The 14762-nt window shown below is 44.4% G+C and overlaps 1 protein-coding gene across 1 annotated transcript in view; it reads right to left on the bottom strand.

Annotated features, from left to right (window-relative positions):
- ADCY5 (adenylate cyclase 5) overlaps positions 1-14762 on the bottom strand; it is a 223311-nt gene extending 208549 nt beyond the window's left edge. Inside the window, exon 1 of the mRNA XM_059820599.1 lies at positions 13705-14762. Coding sequence (XP_059676582.1) covers positions 13705-14715 — 1011 coding nt within the window. The 5' untranslated portion in view covers positions 14716-14762. The remainder of the gene's footprint in view (positions 1-13704) is intronic.

Raw genomic sequence — 14762 nt, 5'->3', positions numbered from 1 at the left:
TTGCCAGGCGATGCCACTTGCAGTGCAGTTCATCAGAAACCAGCCTAATGTTCTGCTGAAAAGAGGTCAGAAATTGAGAGTGACAAAGCACATTAGGGAGAGATGGTGCTGGAGGTCTGTGAGGCCCAACAGCAGCACATTGGGCAAGTCATGGCCTGATTTGCTAGAAATAGGTATCGTTTCCTCTGCAGCACTGGTAGCAGGAACGGGCAGGTGGGCCAGGCTGGGCAGCAGAAGAAAGAGGCAGAACGCCAAGGTAAGCCTGAAGCAAATTAAATATCAGAAGGCAGCAGGTTCCTTTGAGACTGCTTGGTTGCTCTTTTGGCAGAAGAGAAAAGGAAGCCATTAAAGAGGCAGAATACACCCGTGTCGACTTCATTTGCAGCACTAATTGCCATGCACGTGCGCTAATTGCCCTCACATGAAGTGCAAGGGAGCGGGCACTACTTGAATCTCATGCAGTAGATGAAGCTTCCAAAGTAATGCTTGTTGGATCATGCTCTCACCGCATACTCCACTCGTACCAAAGCAAAATGGAGGGAATTAGAGCGGTGTCCTTTTTTAATAAAGTTATCCACTGCAGTTTATTTAGAGACCAAAGAGAAAACTTTCAACCAGACTGCCAGAGACATTCAAGACATTAACAAAGTTTGGGGCTTCTTACCAAGGTAAGAGGAGGTAACAGCCATTGAGACAAACTGTTCTCTGCTGTCACTTTGGAGCCCAGGGCAATGGAGTTCCACTCTGCAGCTGCAGATACCTTATGCAACTGTCTCTCTTTTTGTCAGTAAGCAAAACCATTTGATTGCTGTTAGTGAAAGCTGAGGCTGCCAGGGCTAATCCTAGCTACCTGCACAGGTAAAATGCACCAGAAAACAGCAGGAATACAGAGCTGCACTGCCTGGGGCCTTCTCCTGTGGCAGTTCACATCACTGAGGAGGTGAAAGCAAGGAAACAGGAGAGGAAAGGTAGGCTTCAGCAGGTGGAAAGGCCATGCTTGGCCATCCTCTCTCCTGTTATTTTAAGGGTTTCCTGGAAATAGGGCTTTATGTCCTTCCCTCCAGCAAAGTCTGAAAGCAGCATGTGTCCCTATTAGGATGTTGTCCTTAACATCCTTCAGCTGCATCTGTGTTTGCTCCTGGCTCCTTGACACTAGATGATACCCATCCCTCCGATCAGCCAGCTTGGGCGCATATGTGCACCTCCTAGACTATTTTGGTCCAAATAAATGGACTAAACTAACTTTGGTTGAGTTGGGCTAAAACCAGGCTGGAAGCAAAAAACACTTCAGTTACTGAGTTTGACCATCTCTTTGGCAGGTACTGCTGCTAAAGTACACACAACCAAAACTCTGGAAAACCAGAGCCTCTTATCCATTACCGCATAGGTGAAGAAGAGGAAAATGCACCTCTCACTATTAAATTTTTTTACAGTATTTCTTCTCACAGTTTTTTTCCCCAAACCTACAGAGGAGTCAGGTTGGGGAGAAAGACAAGAGACACTGCAGACACATCTTCCACCAGCATCTTGCTGAAAAATGTGCACTGCAGCTTGGCTAGCACAAGACAGATGCCTTGCAGTAATGTGAGGACTGATCAGTGTAAATCAGTCACTATTGTTCTATGCCAGCTGTCCTTTCATACAGAAAAGCCCCGAGGGGAGTTAAAGGCACTTTGCAAGCAGCCAGAGGGAACAAGGTATTTTTGGTGATAGGCAGAACACATTTAGATTCCAACTCATTTCTCGTGGTACTAAATAAAAACTAGACAAGGCAACAAGGATTTAGGGTATGGTTTGAACAGAGGTAAGATTCATGTTAGATCTGGCTGGGACAGGGAATAGCAGAGGGAGAAGGAGGTATCCTGGCATTAAGATTCAAAAGTTGTTTAACTTGGCCCAGAAAATTGCAGCCCTGCCTCAGGCTACTGTGCAGAAGGCACCTTTCAGGTTTTTTTCCTCTTTACTGAAAGGAAATCAACACTTTCTCCCACTCTGCCCAAACCCAAACGCTAAGTTTCCACCAGCAAGCCAATGTTACAATGCCACCCGTTTGAATGGAGTACAATATTTCTCCAATAATCTTCAGCAGGAGGTTTGGCGGGCGGGAAGCTGTCAGCATCTCTCCCTGTGAAGTTTTATATGCAGTAGATATGCTCATGTTGTGGCAAGGCACTGGCTGAACAGTGCATGCAGTATTGCAAATGGCTTAAACAGAAGAGCTGATGGAAACCAAAGGAGCTTCTCCCAGGAAAGACACAGAAGAGCGTCACCTGCCACTTCAGCATTTAACAACCTGGGATCCTAGACCTACATCTTATTACAGTATATTGTCACAGTCACAGCTGCTAAGGAATTGGCAATGAAAAGGTTTACTCTCAGCCCCAAGCAAGAGGCCAGGAGCACTGAAAGCAGATCATTCCTCTGCAAAGGATGAGTCGTGAGCCATCACAGCAGTCCCTAGCACAGAAACAGTCATATCGGGGAGACACTTGTGACCAGGCTCCTGAGAAGCAGCTTCCGTAATGGGGCCAAGGGCTCGCTAAACATGATAGATAAGCTCCTCTCTTGATTCTGTCCCTATCGCAACCAGCCCCAGCCCTTGCCAAGGGGTAAGCACGTAGCACAGAGGGTGACGCTATCTCTTCTAATAGAAAATGGCATATATGGGCAATACACTAAGTTAATAATATAAACTACTCCTGACTTACACAAGCTACAGTCTTACCCTGGAGACATTACGGTAAATATTGCTCTGTTCAGAAAAATTCATCAAAATAAATTGAAGAAAATTATTTAAACCTGTGTGAACACTCCTCTTAACAAGTATGACTTTATTTAGTTTGCATTCCCTCTGGAAGTTAATTACATTAACTAGGTCCATTTGCATCTAAAATAGAAGAGCAAGGTGATTTCAGCAGGGGACTACAGTCTCTATATAGTGGGGTCTAACTAATCCACCCGGGGTTACCTTTCCTAGACATCATTACTTGGACAAACCTTTAGTGTCATGACTACAGCCAGATACTCATTATCTACATTAGGGAAGAAGGGAAAAAAAAAATAAAAAAAAATTGCACACTCCTAACTTTCTCTAATGAGAGATGAAGATATTTTCAGGAAATACTTCCTTAAGTATTTGTTCACAGTCATTTTGACCATGGCTGTAAAAAGGATACACTTTTAAGAGCCCCCAGAGCAGCCCTGGAGGGCTAACAAGTTAACTAAGTACACCTATCCTAACAGCTGAGAAGGACTAGCACTGAAAGGGAAGTCACCTGTGAAAGGACACTTAACCTTTAAGCTTATTGCTTGCACTGCAGTGCTTTCAAGAAGGCCTTATTCAGGAATGAGACCCAGCTGTGCCAGATGTCATACAGATGTACTGTTTGTGACAAATAGAGAACTGCAGGCTTTGGGTGGGGTGGGAACTAAAGATAGGTGAAACAAGGAAACTAAAAGCTAGTTTCAGCTAGAGAGCTCTAGCCATGGACAACTCTTCTTTACTATCTGCTCCTACCCAGGGCTGTGCTTGCTTGTTTGCCTAAAAAAACCCAACAAAACAAACAAACAAGAAAGCACATCAGTACCTTTGTGACCCCAAAGAGCACAGAAGGGTTTTTTCAGATGGATCTGTGATTAGTACCTGCCACAAACAGTTTAGGCCGACTTGGTCTTGTCTTGGTGCAGCGGGATGGCGTAGCTGACCTCTGGAAGTATCCTTCAACCATGTCATCTCTGGGTTTGTAGCTTTCAAAAGTTACCAGTGCATCTGTCACACCAGGGGGGTGACACTTGCTCCAGCACACCAACACGACTAAGAAGATAAAAGCCCGAGCTAAATTCCCTCATTTTTCTGGCTTGTCAATAGCCTTGCAAATTTCTCAGATACCGTAGTAAAACCCACATATGCACAGCAGCTATTTGGTGGGGTACTGCTAAAGAGTCCAGAATAGAAATGGAGTAAAGAAAAATGCCATATTCAACATCAATTAAGAAGGCAAGAACATAATTACCCAATACGAAATCTGGCCATGATGTCAGAGCCCCTTCACAAACTAATATGACCATCTGTGTTATGTTTTAAGTAGATGCCACCACCTTCAGCAGGAAAATATCCCCAATATGTTCCATCACAGGGTGTTATAATCCTGTCTTACTAAGAGGGAAGAGGAAAAAAAGTAGTGGTTCAGTTCACCTTCAGTTCAGAGATCACTGCAGATTGCTTTTTCAACTGACAAATACTGTGCAAATCAGCAGTTAAACTCTTTTTTTTTCCTCCATACCATCTGAATATAAGAAATCATTAAGTGTAAGAGAAGAATTGTTCAGCGAGTAGTGTTAAATGAGCTCAGTAGTCCTTCCTGGCCTTAAGATCCAGAGAGTTCACACACAATAGCAGTTCCCACACTAGTAACCTACTTCACGTTTAACGGTTTTGAAGACTGCAGTTAGCTTTTAGAATGAGTGAGACTGACATTTTAATTACACAGTCTCCCACCACATTACAGAGTATCCTCCTTTCCTAGTACCGCAGAGCATTTCTTCCTTTTCTCTATGAGATTACTAGTAACCACCTGCCGGAAAAAAAGTAATCCCATTCAGTTGGGATTAATAACGTATCCCTCGTCCACCCATTTGTGCAATTCTGTGCATAAATACTCACACATTAAGCAAGAATGCAGACAAAGCTTCTGTTGGGTACCTCCCAGCAAATGGAAAGAGTTCATCACTCACCGAGCATGTCTGAGTAGCTCTGTCATCTGTGGGCTGACCAGCAAACTACTGTTTTTAGAAATACTGATTTGAGTAGTCCCTTACCATATCGCTAGCTCTAAGAATTCAGTTTTCAGAGTCTGAGGGACACAGAGATCATTGCTTGTAGCATTTAGTCTAGAGCAAGGAATAAAGGGAAGGAGCCATGGCTTTTTCTGGAGGGGAAAACACAGCCAGCAAACTGTCTGCATTAGCAATGTTTTATGACAGATTCTTGCAAGCAATGTCATAGCCTTTTCTTTTGACTATGAAGTGAGACAGAATGTCTTATACAAGCTGCAAACACCTTTAAGAAATAAACCGTTTGCGCAAGTTGCTGCTGTGAGAGATCAATTTCTAATGTCTGGGGGGAAAAAAAAAGAAAACACAAACCTTTCTTCATTTATATTCCCCCTCTGTTGCATCAGCAGAGTCCTTTGTTTACTGTCTGCAAAGATGCACCCTGATACTAGTGGAATGCGTATGTTAAATTTGTAGAGCAGCTTTAATCCCCAACTCAACCTCCCAAAAGCAAAGTTTCCCAGGAAAAAGGAGGATGATAGCCACGCACGGCAGTACCACAAAGGCCCAATTCACAGTAAAAAATTTTATGGATGTTGCATGGATGTGTAAAACTTTTCATGAAAAGAAAAGGAAGTTTAATATTTCAACTGAAAACTCATCACTCAAACTGCAGAAGCAGTCTAGCTAGAGGATTTAAAAACAAAACCGGGGTAAGAATGCGGATGCTTTGATGCATCGAGGATGCTGGTATTTCTGCTGCTATGAAGTAGGAGAAGCCACAAATGACAACCATACAGTGCACACTGGATTTGCTTGATGCTATTACTACAGACAGTCTGAATAACATCTTAAACACACAAACATGATTTGTGTTCTTGATGTCTGGGGAAGAGAGTAAGGATACATTGCGACTGCATTAGTGACTTATAAATATGAAGAAGAAAAGTACATAAAGGTATTTTATGTGCAGAACAAAGCCTGACAATACAATGAAACTTTCTATAGTGAATGCTGTAACATAAATCCTACTCTGCATCAGCAAGGCCAGCCTGGCACTAGAAGCAATACTGTTGCTGATGCCAACGCCATCCATGAATTCTTAAACTGTGGGGTCTCTTACCACTTGTAAATGCATCATCTTTGTGGAGCAAAACTGACTGTCTGGCTGAAGCAGTTCACAAGCTTGTCTAACTACCAGGCTTCTGATGGGAGAAGGGCTTCCCGAATGCTCAAAACGCAAGACTGAAAGCAGAAATCAGAGCGTTAAATTGTGTTCAGTCCATTTCTCCAGGTGTCAGAACAAGATCATCTCATGCTAAATTCTACAGCAGATCTGTTCAACGCCGCCATTCCTGTACCTGCCAGTGATGAAGCTAGCAAGACTTATCACCATCGTAAAATATCAAGTACAGATTTCCTTGGGAGTAGTCCAGTTGCAAGTGCTAAAAAGCATTTTGACTCTTGTCTTGGCCTGACAGCCATTTTATGTGTGATCTCATTAAGTGCTAGAAACTTCAAGCTTTCCTATGATAAGGTGAGAACATTTTGGAGTTCAGGAGACAAATATTAAAATTCTTGTCTGTTTCTCACACCCCCTCATAACTAGATTATCCTTTTTAATATCTTTGGGGTTGTGTTTTTTCATTCACATGAGATTTCCCCTTGGGTTTTTACCTAGCCTGAGGACTCCATAATAATGAATCAAATTAAATTTCTGGCAGCAGCAGGATACATTTCAGTTAAAGAAAAAAAAAATATTTTTCTAAAGTATCATCAATGTCAAAACAAAAAGACGAGCATCCCTTGGATGCAAGATATCACAAGTTCAGATCACTAGGCTAGACTTCAGAAGGAGGGAAGGAACTAACACCAAGTATATCCCACATCAAAAAAGAGGACTCACAGGAGATGAAAAAAGTCACACAGCAGTTACACAGGAACCTCACCCACTTCCCAGAAGCTGTGAATCTTCACATTCCTTGCACACACTTTGTCACTGTCCTACCCCTCTGGGCCACGAAAAAAAAAAAATGTAGCACATCATGAAATGATGTAGCAGCTGGAAGGCTCGGGGGAGACTCTGGTGCACTCCAGCTCCCTCCGCATTGCATTTTCTGGGTATATATTACCCATGCAAGGTGCCATGTAAATCCTGCAATATAAAGCAGACAGGAAGATAACACTTGCCCAAGGCTAGCAAAATTTGAAGCCCTGTCTTCTATCTCCCCAAACAAAAGCAGGTATTTTCTCTGAACCACACCCACCTGCACAGGAGGAAAAAAAGAAAAAATATAAAGAGAGAAAGACAGGAACTTTTCAAAGCACAGGTTCTCAGAAGCCACTACCAGCTACAGGGCGGACCACCTTACCACACACATGGAAGCTGCCGTCAAAATAATTGCAATTTTTACCTCTCAGTGTTTCAGCTGCTGCTGGATATTTTTCATCGCATCTTCCACCAGAAGAGAAGGAAAGTTCTTTTAGTTCGATTAGAAAATGAGAGCAATATTCAGTACCAAAATATGAAGACAAACCCAGCTATTCCCAAAAGACTGTAACTAGTCCAACTACTGCAATGGCCAAAAAGTTAGCAATTGTTCCAATTTTCTTAAAAGACTGAGAGAGAGCTATGAAGCATGACTGAAAGATTAGCTAATCAAACACAATTTGAATGCATTTTGGCAACACTCTGTTGCCCAAAGTTCACATTCCAGCTGGGCAGAGTCCCAGTCCTCTTCCACCCCAGACCTCGGCAGCGCTGCCCAAGCAACAGCAAACTTGGAGCAAAAGGGCATTTAGGAAGCGCTGAGCCGATTCAGGCTCCAAGAGGGCACGACCAGTTCCAGCGAGCCTTTAGCACTAGGATAATCAGCATTTTGTTTCCACTGCTGTTCAGGTTTATAAATCATCTGAATGCAGTTAATCACAAAAGACCATGTAAATAAGATGTCCTGCCTTGGACAAGTCTCTGACAGAGTATAGGGGTCACAATGGTGTCAAACCAAGCCATCGAGGACACTGAAGGACAAGTCAATGGCTGTAGGGCACGGAAAGCTATCCTTCTGCCTCACACAGCTCGATGAATCCCAAAATTTTGCTGAAATATCTTCACTTCTCCAGAAATAAACAGAACTAGCACACCCTGCCTTTTCAAGCGTGTCATGAAAATGCCTAGAAGGACAAGCCTTTTGCTAGAATTAGTGCATCTGGCAGAGCAATGCACCTAAATCATCCCCAGCAGGTTTCATCTTCAATTGACCAACATCCAAGCCAGCTATAAGACTGCGATTGCTACCGCAAGGCGGAGAGAAATGAGTCAAATGGGTCAGTTTACCGAGACAACAAACTTATTAAGAATCCAGGAACACAGAGAAATTACATGGAGAGCACTCAAACACTATTACACTAACAGTTATCAATACCAGTGAACATTACAGTGAAATATCAAACTAATGCAGGGTGGTGGGAAGGAGGATAAAGCAAAGGCAGGGGAGGAGATTAGGAGGTGGTAGGATCATAGGGTAATTTAGGAGATAAGAAAAACAGATACACTTTTGTAAACCTCAGACAGCACATGAAGTCCCAAGCGATACAGACAATATTCCTACTAAGGACTACCTGATGTGCAATACCTTAGGGATTTAAGGCATTACCTCTGTTACAGAATTACACTGGGGAGGCAACTATCAATGCAACAGGTCCTGAATATTTCGGGTTGCCATTTTTTCCCTGAACAAAAGACTGCAAATCATCGATTTTTACTAACTTCAGTCAAACTGCGGCTCAGGCAGCTTCTTCAGTTGTTAGCAGTGCTGGCGCACATCTTACTGTATGAGAGCTCTACTGATATCAATGTTTATGCAGAACAGGACATTAAGTGCTGTTTGAGGCACACAGTATCTGGCCCCATGTGGCCAAGTGCCTTAAAATCACATCCTAAATGAACATTACTCAAACTTATTTTCCAGACACACAGATCTAGCTGCATTTCAGGTAGCTCATTTCTCCTTCTTTATGAAAAAAGGCCACTCGAAGACAATGAAAGTGCAATACAGTGGCTTGAGTAACGTACTTCTGAGAATCTGTTAGTCTCAAAATCAGTCATCACCTACATATCTTAGGCACGCTGAGGCTGAGATGGAACATACAGTACTATTTCTCCTGCTATGTGACTAGCTTCTCATTGAATGTCATTTAAATTGCATCTAAAAAGGAGCTTTATGAGATGCTAGAAGATATCCACAAGACTCAAGTCGACATCCTATTACAGTAAGAAGTTGTTTTTAGCCCTGCTGAATTGACAGTTTATTTAGGGAAAGGAAAAAGAGAGACTGCACATTTTCATACCAACATCTTCCTAGAAATGGTTAAACTGAAATGCTACACTTTTGAGAGAGCTACCATGCAGCTGCAGATCAATCATGTACCGTTAACATGGACTGACAGGGAGAAAGGCCAACACGTACACAGTTCTCAGAAGTGAAGGATGAGGAGTACTAATGTAATGTCGTTATGACGGAGGTGTATGGAAAGGGGCCAAGCAAGAAGGAGCTCAACATCAAGAGCCTTGAAGCAGAGCGCCATAAACAAAAGCCATGTGCTGGCTGGGGCAGCTGTTCAGAACTGTGCTATCGGAGATCCTTTGCAGGAGGTTTGCAGTAGTATTTGGGGAGGAAAGAGATCAGAGCATTTCAGTTTCTCTTTCGATGAGGTTACCTTTTTTTTTATTTCTTGTGTCAGTATTTATCTTTCCCAGTCTTCTGTTTTCATGGTACCTTAACAGTTACCCACTCACACTGAGTTAATAAACTACAAAGGCTTAACTGTATCCTTGAACAAGGAACCTCAGAAAGTTACAATAAAACAGGTTTGGATGGGAAAACAGGAGTAAATCTAACCTCAGTCCACAGGTTTGTTTGATGTTTGTATACGGCATTCTTATCCCTTACCCCTGGTCCCCCACCCACTCCCACACACAATCCCCATCCCTTTTTAAGTCTGATTCAGAGCCCAATAAACTCAGTTGTGAAACTGCCTGTCCCTTAGCCCCTAGTCTTACAAAAATGCCAGTGCTTACTCAAGACTATCTGCACTGAAGGCAGCTGGTCTACTCACATGACTTCAGTTAAGCATCTGCAACCCCATACACTGTAAGTTCTTCCCATGTATCTGTACAAGTTTGTGGGTCAGCTAGGTAGTTTGTTTCTACCGGAACATAGAATAAATCTCAGTATCATCTTTGTTGTGAAGGCAAGACAGTTTAATGATAAATAGTATATTTCTTTCTCAGTTAAGCATTGGATAGTCTCATTTGCACATAAAGTATTTCTTACATGAATTCTGGAGTTGAATGTACTTTCAGAGCCTGAAAGTGTATCAAAACCAACACATGGAAAAGGCTGGCCTAAAAAGAGATACACTATATATACAAAGAGAGGAAGACATAGACTTGTGTGCATTGAAACACACTTGTAATCCAAACTGTCCCAGAATAACACAAGGACACAACCTGAAGACAAATGCAGTCATCCCCTCCCCAATAAATCTGAAAGCAGTCCCTCTAGAATTAATTGATCATAGGTACACACAAAAAAAAAACCCCTTTAAGCAACCAAGGTTTGTAGTTGGCGGAGTGTCATACATTTAGTGTGCTGTGCTTCCAGCAGCAGTCTTTGGATGCAAGTAAATTCTCAAACACATGATTTCTTTTTCTCCCCTTCCTCAGTATTGGATAACTTTTGAATATAATGCAATAATTTGTATTAATTAGCATTTTTTGTTTTAATGAAACATCAATTCAAGAAGCCAAGATCATTGCCTCTACCCCATCAGACTCACAGAGGTACCAATTATACCTGCTGCTTTTGCTAGGGGTGCTCAGGGCACTCTTTTGAAAAACCCCAGACTCCTCCAGGTAGCAAACAGAAGTCAGAGCCTATTTTCAAAGTCCAGTGATCCCCAAAGAATTATTAAAAAAGCAGCTTAGTTAAGACTGAACAATCACAACTACCTTTACTCCTGTCACCTTACTGATTCAGGAATAGCGGACTGCCTTAACCCTTTCATGAAGCCTGACTAGCATAGCCTCGGACCAGATAGTCTGGTAACAGAGAAGTCCAGTAGTGCTAGAAGAAGATAATTCAGACAATAAAATCATGCATCCTCAGCAAGAGAATCCAACAAGTTGCCTTTCTCCCAAAAGGGACCTACAACCAAGAATTTCACTCTCTTGACAAAGAGGAGCAGCGAGGTTTTTAACGGGCTCCTGAGCCTCGTGAAAGTGCCCAGGAGTCTACACAAGAGTCACCCGGCTTTGAATGTTTGTGGATCATAACAAGAGTGTATGATTTTTCCTGGCTTGGAAACAACTGGGAGAAGATTAAAAGAAAGAAGCCCACACAAAGAACTCGCTTAACTATTACAGTTAAAAATGCCACGAAAAAGAGAGGAAAGGCGATACACATCCTAATCAGCCTTTCTTCTGTGACTGCCATGGATAAAGAACCATCTGGTAACATAGTCACCAATGCATTCACATCCACTCCTGCTCCACAAAACCCAGGCTGACGTGACTGCCAGCGTGAAGTCACTGAAAACAACTTAACCCCCTCCTCTCAATTTTGCTGGTCTTCATCTACCCTCGCCCCTGTTAGTTTGAAGGGGGAAAATAGGGCTTGCGTGCATCCGTGGGGCAGAGCTGAACACAACAGATTTCCATGGCAACGAGATACAGCCCCAGCAAGGAAGGCCTCTTAATAGCTGTGAGGCAATGCGCTCGTCAGAAACAGATTTTTCTATCAGACAGACAGAGATAGCAGCTCATGTTCATACGCAAACGTGCAAGGAATCTGATTCTTGGCCTTGTACAACCCCACTGAATTCAGCCAGAGCTATGCCAACATAGACCACAGCAAGATAGAGACCGGCATTTGGTGTTAGTAGGAAAAATAAATATGCAATACGGAGAGACACTCTGCCTTTAAAAACAAAGTAAGTACTCCTAAGACATTCCTCATTAACTGAACATTTATTGCCAAACTGCAGGAAAACCCAGCACTAGTATGAAAGGGAAAGCAACAGTATAATGCACAGATTTGTGCATACTGTACCATCACCTGCTGCTTGTGCTTTTACCTTCAACAAAGGCACATTTATACACAAGCTCCATCTCTTACAAATAACCCTGCTACATTTGGAAAGGGAGGGAGCTGTCATTATTCCCAATTCTCCACTGAAGGAGTCAATCATTTGGCCTTTGTGATTTAGTCTCCTTTCCATTAAAATAGTTACCAACACTTTCCAACATAACGGTATTTTATGCACTCGTTAGTATCCTCCAAACTCAACAGACCGCTAAGTCTTCTGGTCATAATCACAACGAGCTTTGCCTTCATACGTAAGAATACAATCTCCAAATACACTGAATTCAATGGGATAAGTCTCGGTTTATAATGTTAAGGGCACGCACAAGGCTTTGCAGGACCAGAGCCCCAGCAAGAAAGAGCTGAGGCCATTAGCAAACTTTTCCAAGTCAAGCAGAAAAACAGCAACTGTCCCGCTTACAGTGTATGCTCTGCTGGAAATGTACAAAAAGCCATTTATATCAAGCATAAGAAAAATATGCCATGTACAGTTTATAAAAATATCTGTAACAAAATAAGAACAAAGCCAGAAACTGTCCAAGCAGGCTTAACTGGGCAGGGGGGGAGAGAATAGAAGGGGGAAGAAAGAGTAATTTCATGGGCTATTTTGCAGAGCAGAGCAGCAACAGCCCCATCCTGCTGAAGTTTTATTTAAGGTCTACAACTTTTCCTGACACTGCAAGAAGTGGAACTCAGAACAACTTAGAAGTAAGCCTCGAGGCAGGCACTGCAAATGCAAGGCTTTATTTTTTATTATACGATAGGGCTATAAAGCTACAAAACACCTGATTTTAATAAACAATCCCCGGTTACCTACAAGCGTCAGGGCTGACTCTGTGACAGGCTCATCCTTGTTCAGAGTCCTGCTCATCAGAGGGATGGAGATTACCACATAGCTACGATGTTTTAAGTCAATGGTTTCCCGATTGCCAAGGTATCTGGTAAGCTTAAAGCACATGAGCCCCAAGGCTGCTTGCTTCACTTGAAAAGAAGAGTGGCGCCTTGTATTGCCATTGTTTATACAGATATGGTAATTAAAAATTGCACTGTAATGCATTTGATAATAGTCTTATTGTTCCCATGAACTGAGCTGCTTCAGTTAAACATGATATCACAGCTAAATAATAATCTGCATTTATACTTTTTTTTAAACTTTTTTTTCTGGCTGTAGATGAACTCTGGGCTTCTCCACCATAGATATTTCCAGCACATCTCAGAGCAAACACCCTCCTGCTAAACCAAAAGCTTATTCCACGTTCCTGTGGAGCATGCTCTCCGATGCCTAAGCAAGCACTGTGCTAAACCCAAACCCAGACTCGAGAGTGACACATGAAGATAACCTCTAGCCGATAAAAATGGCAAGACTTTCCACACATTTCTCAGTAACACAGCAGCGCACACGGCTACCGTTCCACAGGTGTGCTTAGCGCAGAACTGTTTACATTAAATACAACTGAAGGGCATTAGCAGGGCTGGCTGACAGCACTGGAGCAGCGGTCACGGGAAACCAGTAAGGCACATTTCTTAAACATTTAGAGCCTTAATGAAAAGCAGCAATGAGGAAACACCACAGCTATAAAAGAAGCAAGATTACAGGCTAGCCACCACGTTGAACAACATCCCATCTCGTGGCAGGTAACCCCGGGGTTCGACAGAAAGCCCTGTCAGCCTTCCAGCATTGGGCAGGCCCGTGGAAGTCAGACAACCCCACTTCCCTCACCCTTCAATGCAGCGGGCCGGTGGGGGCTGCCGAGCGCACACCCGAACCGGCTCTGGGCTCGCCTACCTGCTTCAGGAGGAACTTATCCTCCGCGTTGATCTTGAGGGAGACGGCCAGGTGGATGGCAGAAAGCACCACCCCGCTGATGACCGCGGCCCTCATCCGCACCGGCAGCAGCGTGTAGATGCTGTAGATAAAGAAGACGGTCCACCAGATGCCCTCCGAGGCGCTCCTGGGCCATACCAGCAGAACCCCTACCACTTGCACTGCCAGGATCACCAGGATGACAGAGTAGCACGCCAGCCACATATGGTCCTGGTGGAAGTCGTTGCGGTTGCACACCATGCACAGCACCACCATCAGCAGGATGGCCAGAGAGAGCACCACGACGTAGGATACCTCATAGTGGCCGTGCGCAGCGTGGAAGATCAGCATGACCACACAGACCAGCACCAGCACGGCCATGAGCATGGTGAGGCTGCTCTGGTTGAGCCGGAAGAAGTAGCGCTGGTAAAGGCGCTCCAGTTTCTCCGACTGGAACTTCTTGGACCTGAAGATTTGCAACAGGCTGCTGCAACAGCTGCCCATGGAGAAGGCCGCCTCGGAGTCCTCCTCGTCCCCGTCCTCCTCCTCCAGCTCCTCAATCTTGGCCTTGATGCGTCTCTCCTCCAGCCCCAGCTCCACGGACCGGGGCCGTACCTCCCCCTGCTCCCCCAGCTGCCGGGGGCTGGCATTGTTGGGGGCAGCAGGGGAATCACCACCAGGCGGGTGGCGGGACCGGTGACGTCGGCTGTCGTCACCGTGCTCCTGCCAGGCGGATTTGGACCTAAAGCTCATCATCCTGCAGCCGCTCTCCCCGCGGCTCCGGCTTGCCTGAGGCTCGTAGTCTTCCTCGCTCCTCCACCTGCTCGACATGCGTGAGGCCTTCTTGCCCGAGGAGCTGTTGTGAGGCGGTGGGTAAGAGTAGCCATTGGCCCGGGCCTCTGCTTCGCCCCAGGCCGAGCGGTGCTGCTCGGTGCCTGCCCAGGGCGTGGGGCCGCCGAAGCCCGGGGGGCTGACGCTGTTGGACCGGGACATGCCCTGAGGGAAGGGGCAGCGGGCAAGGGGACAGCCGTCGGGCAGGC

This window comes from Gavia stellata, chromosome 8 (genome assembly GCF_030936135.1).
Source record: "Gavia stellata isolate bGavSte3 chromosome 8, bGavSte3.hap2, whole genome shotgun sequence".
Lineage (NCBI taxonomy): Eukaryota > Metazoa > Chordata > Aves > Gaviiformes > Gaviidae > Gavia > Gavia stellata.
This window is presented reverse-complemented; position numbering and strand designations above follow the sequence as displayed.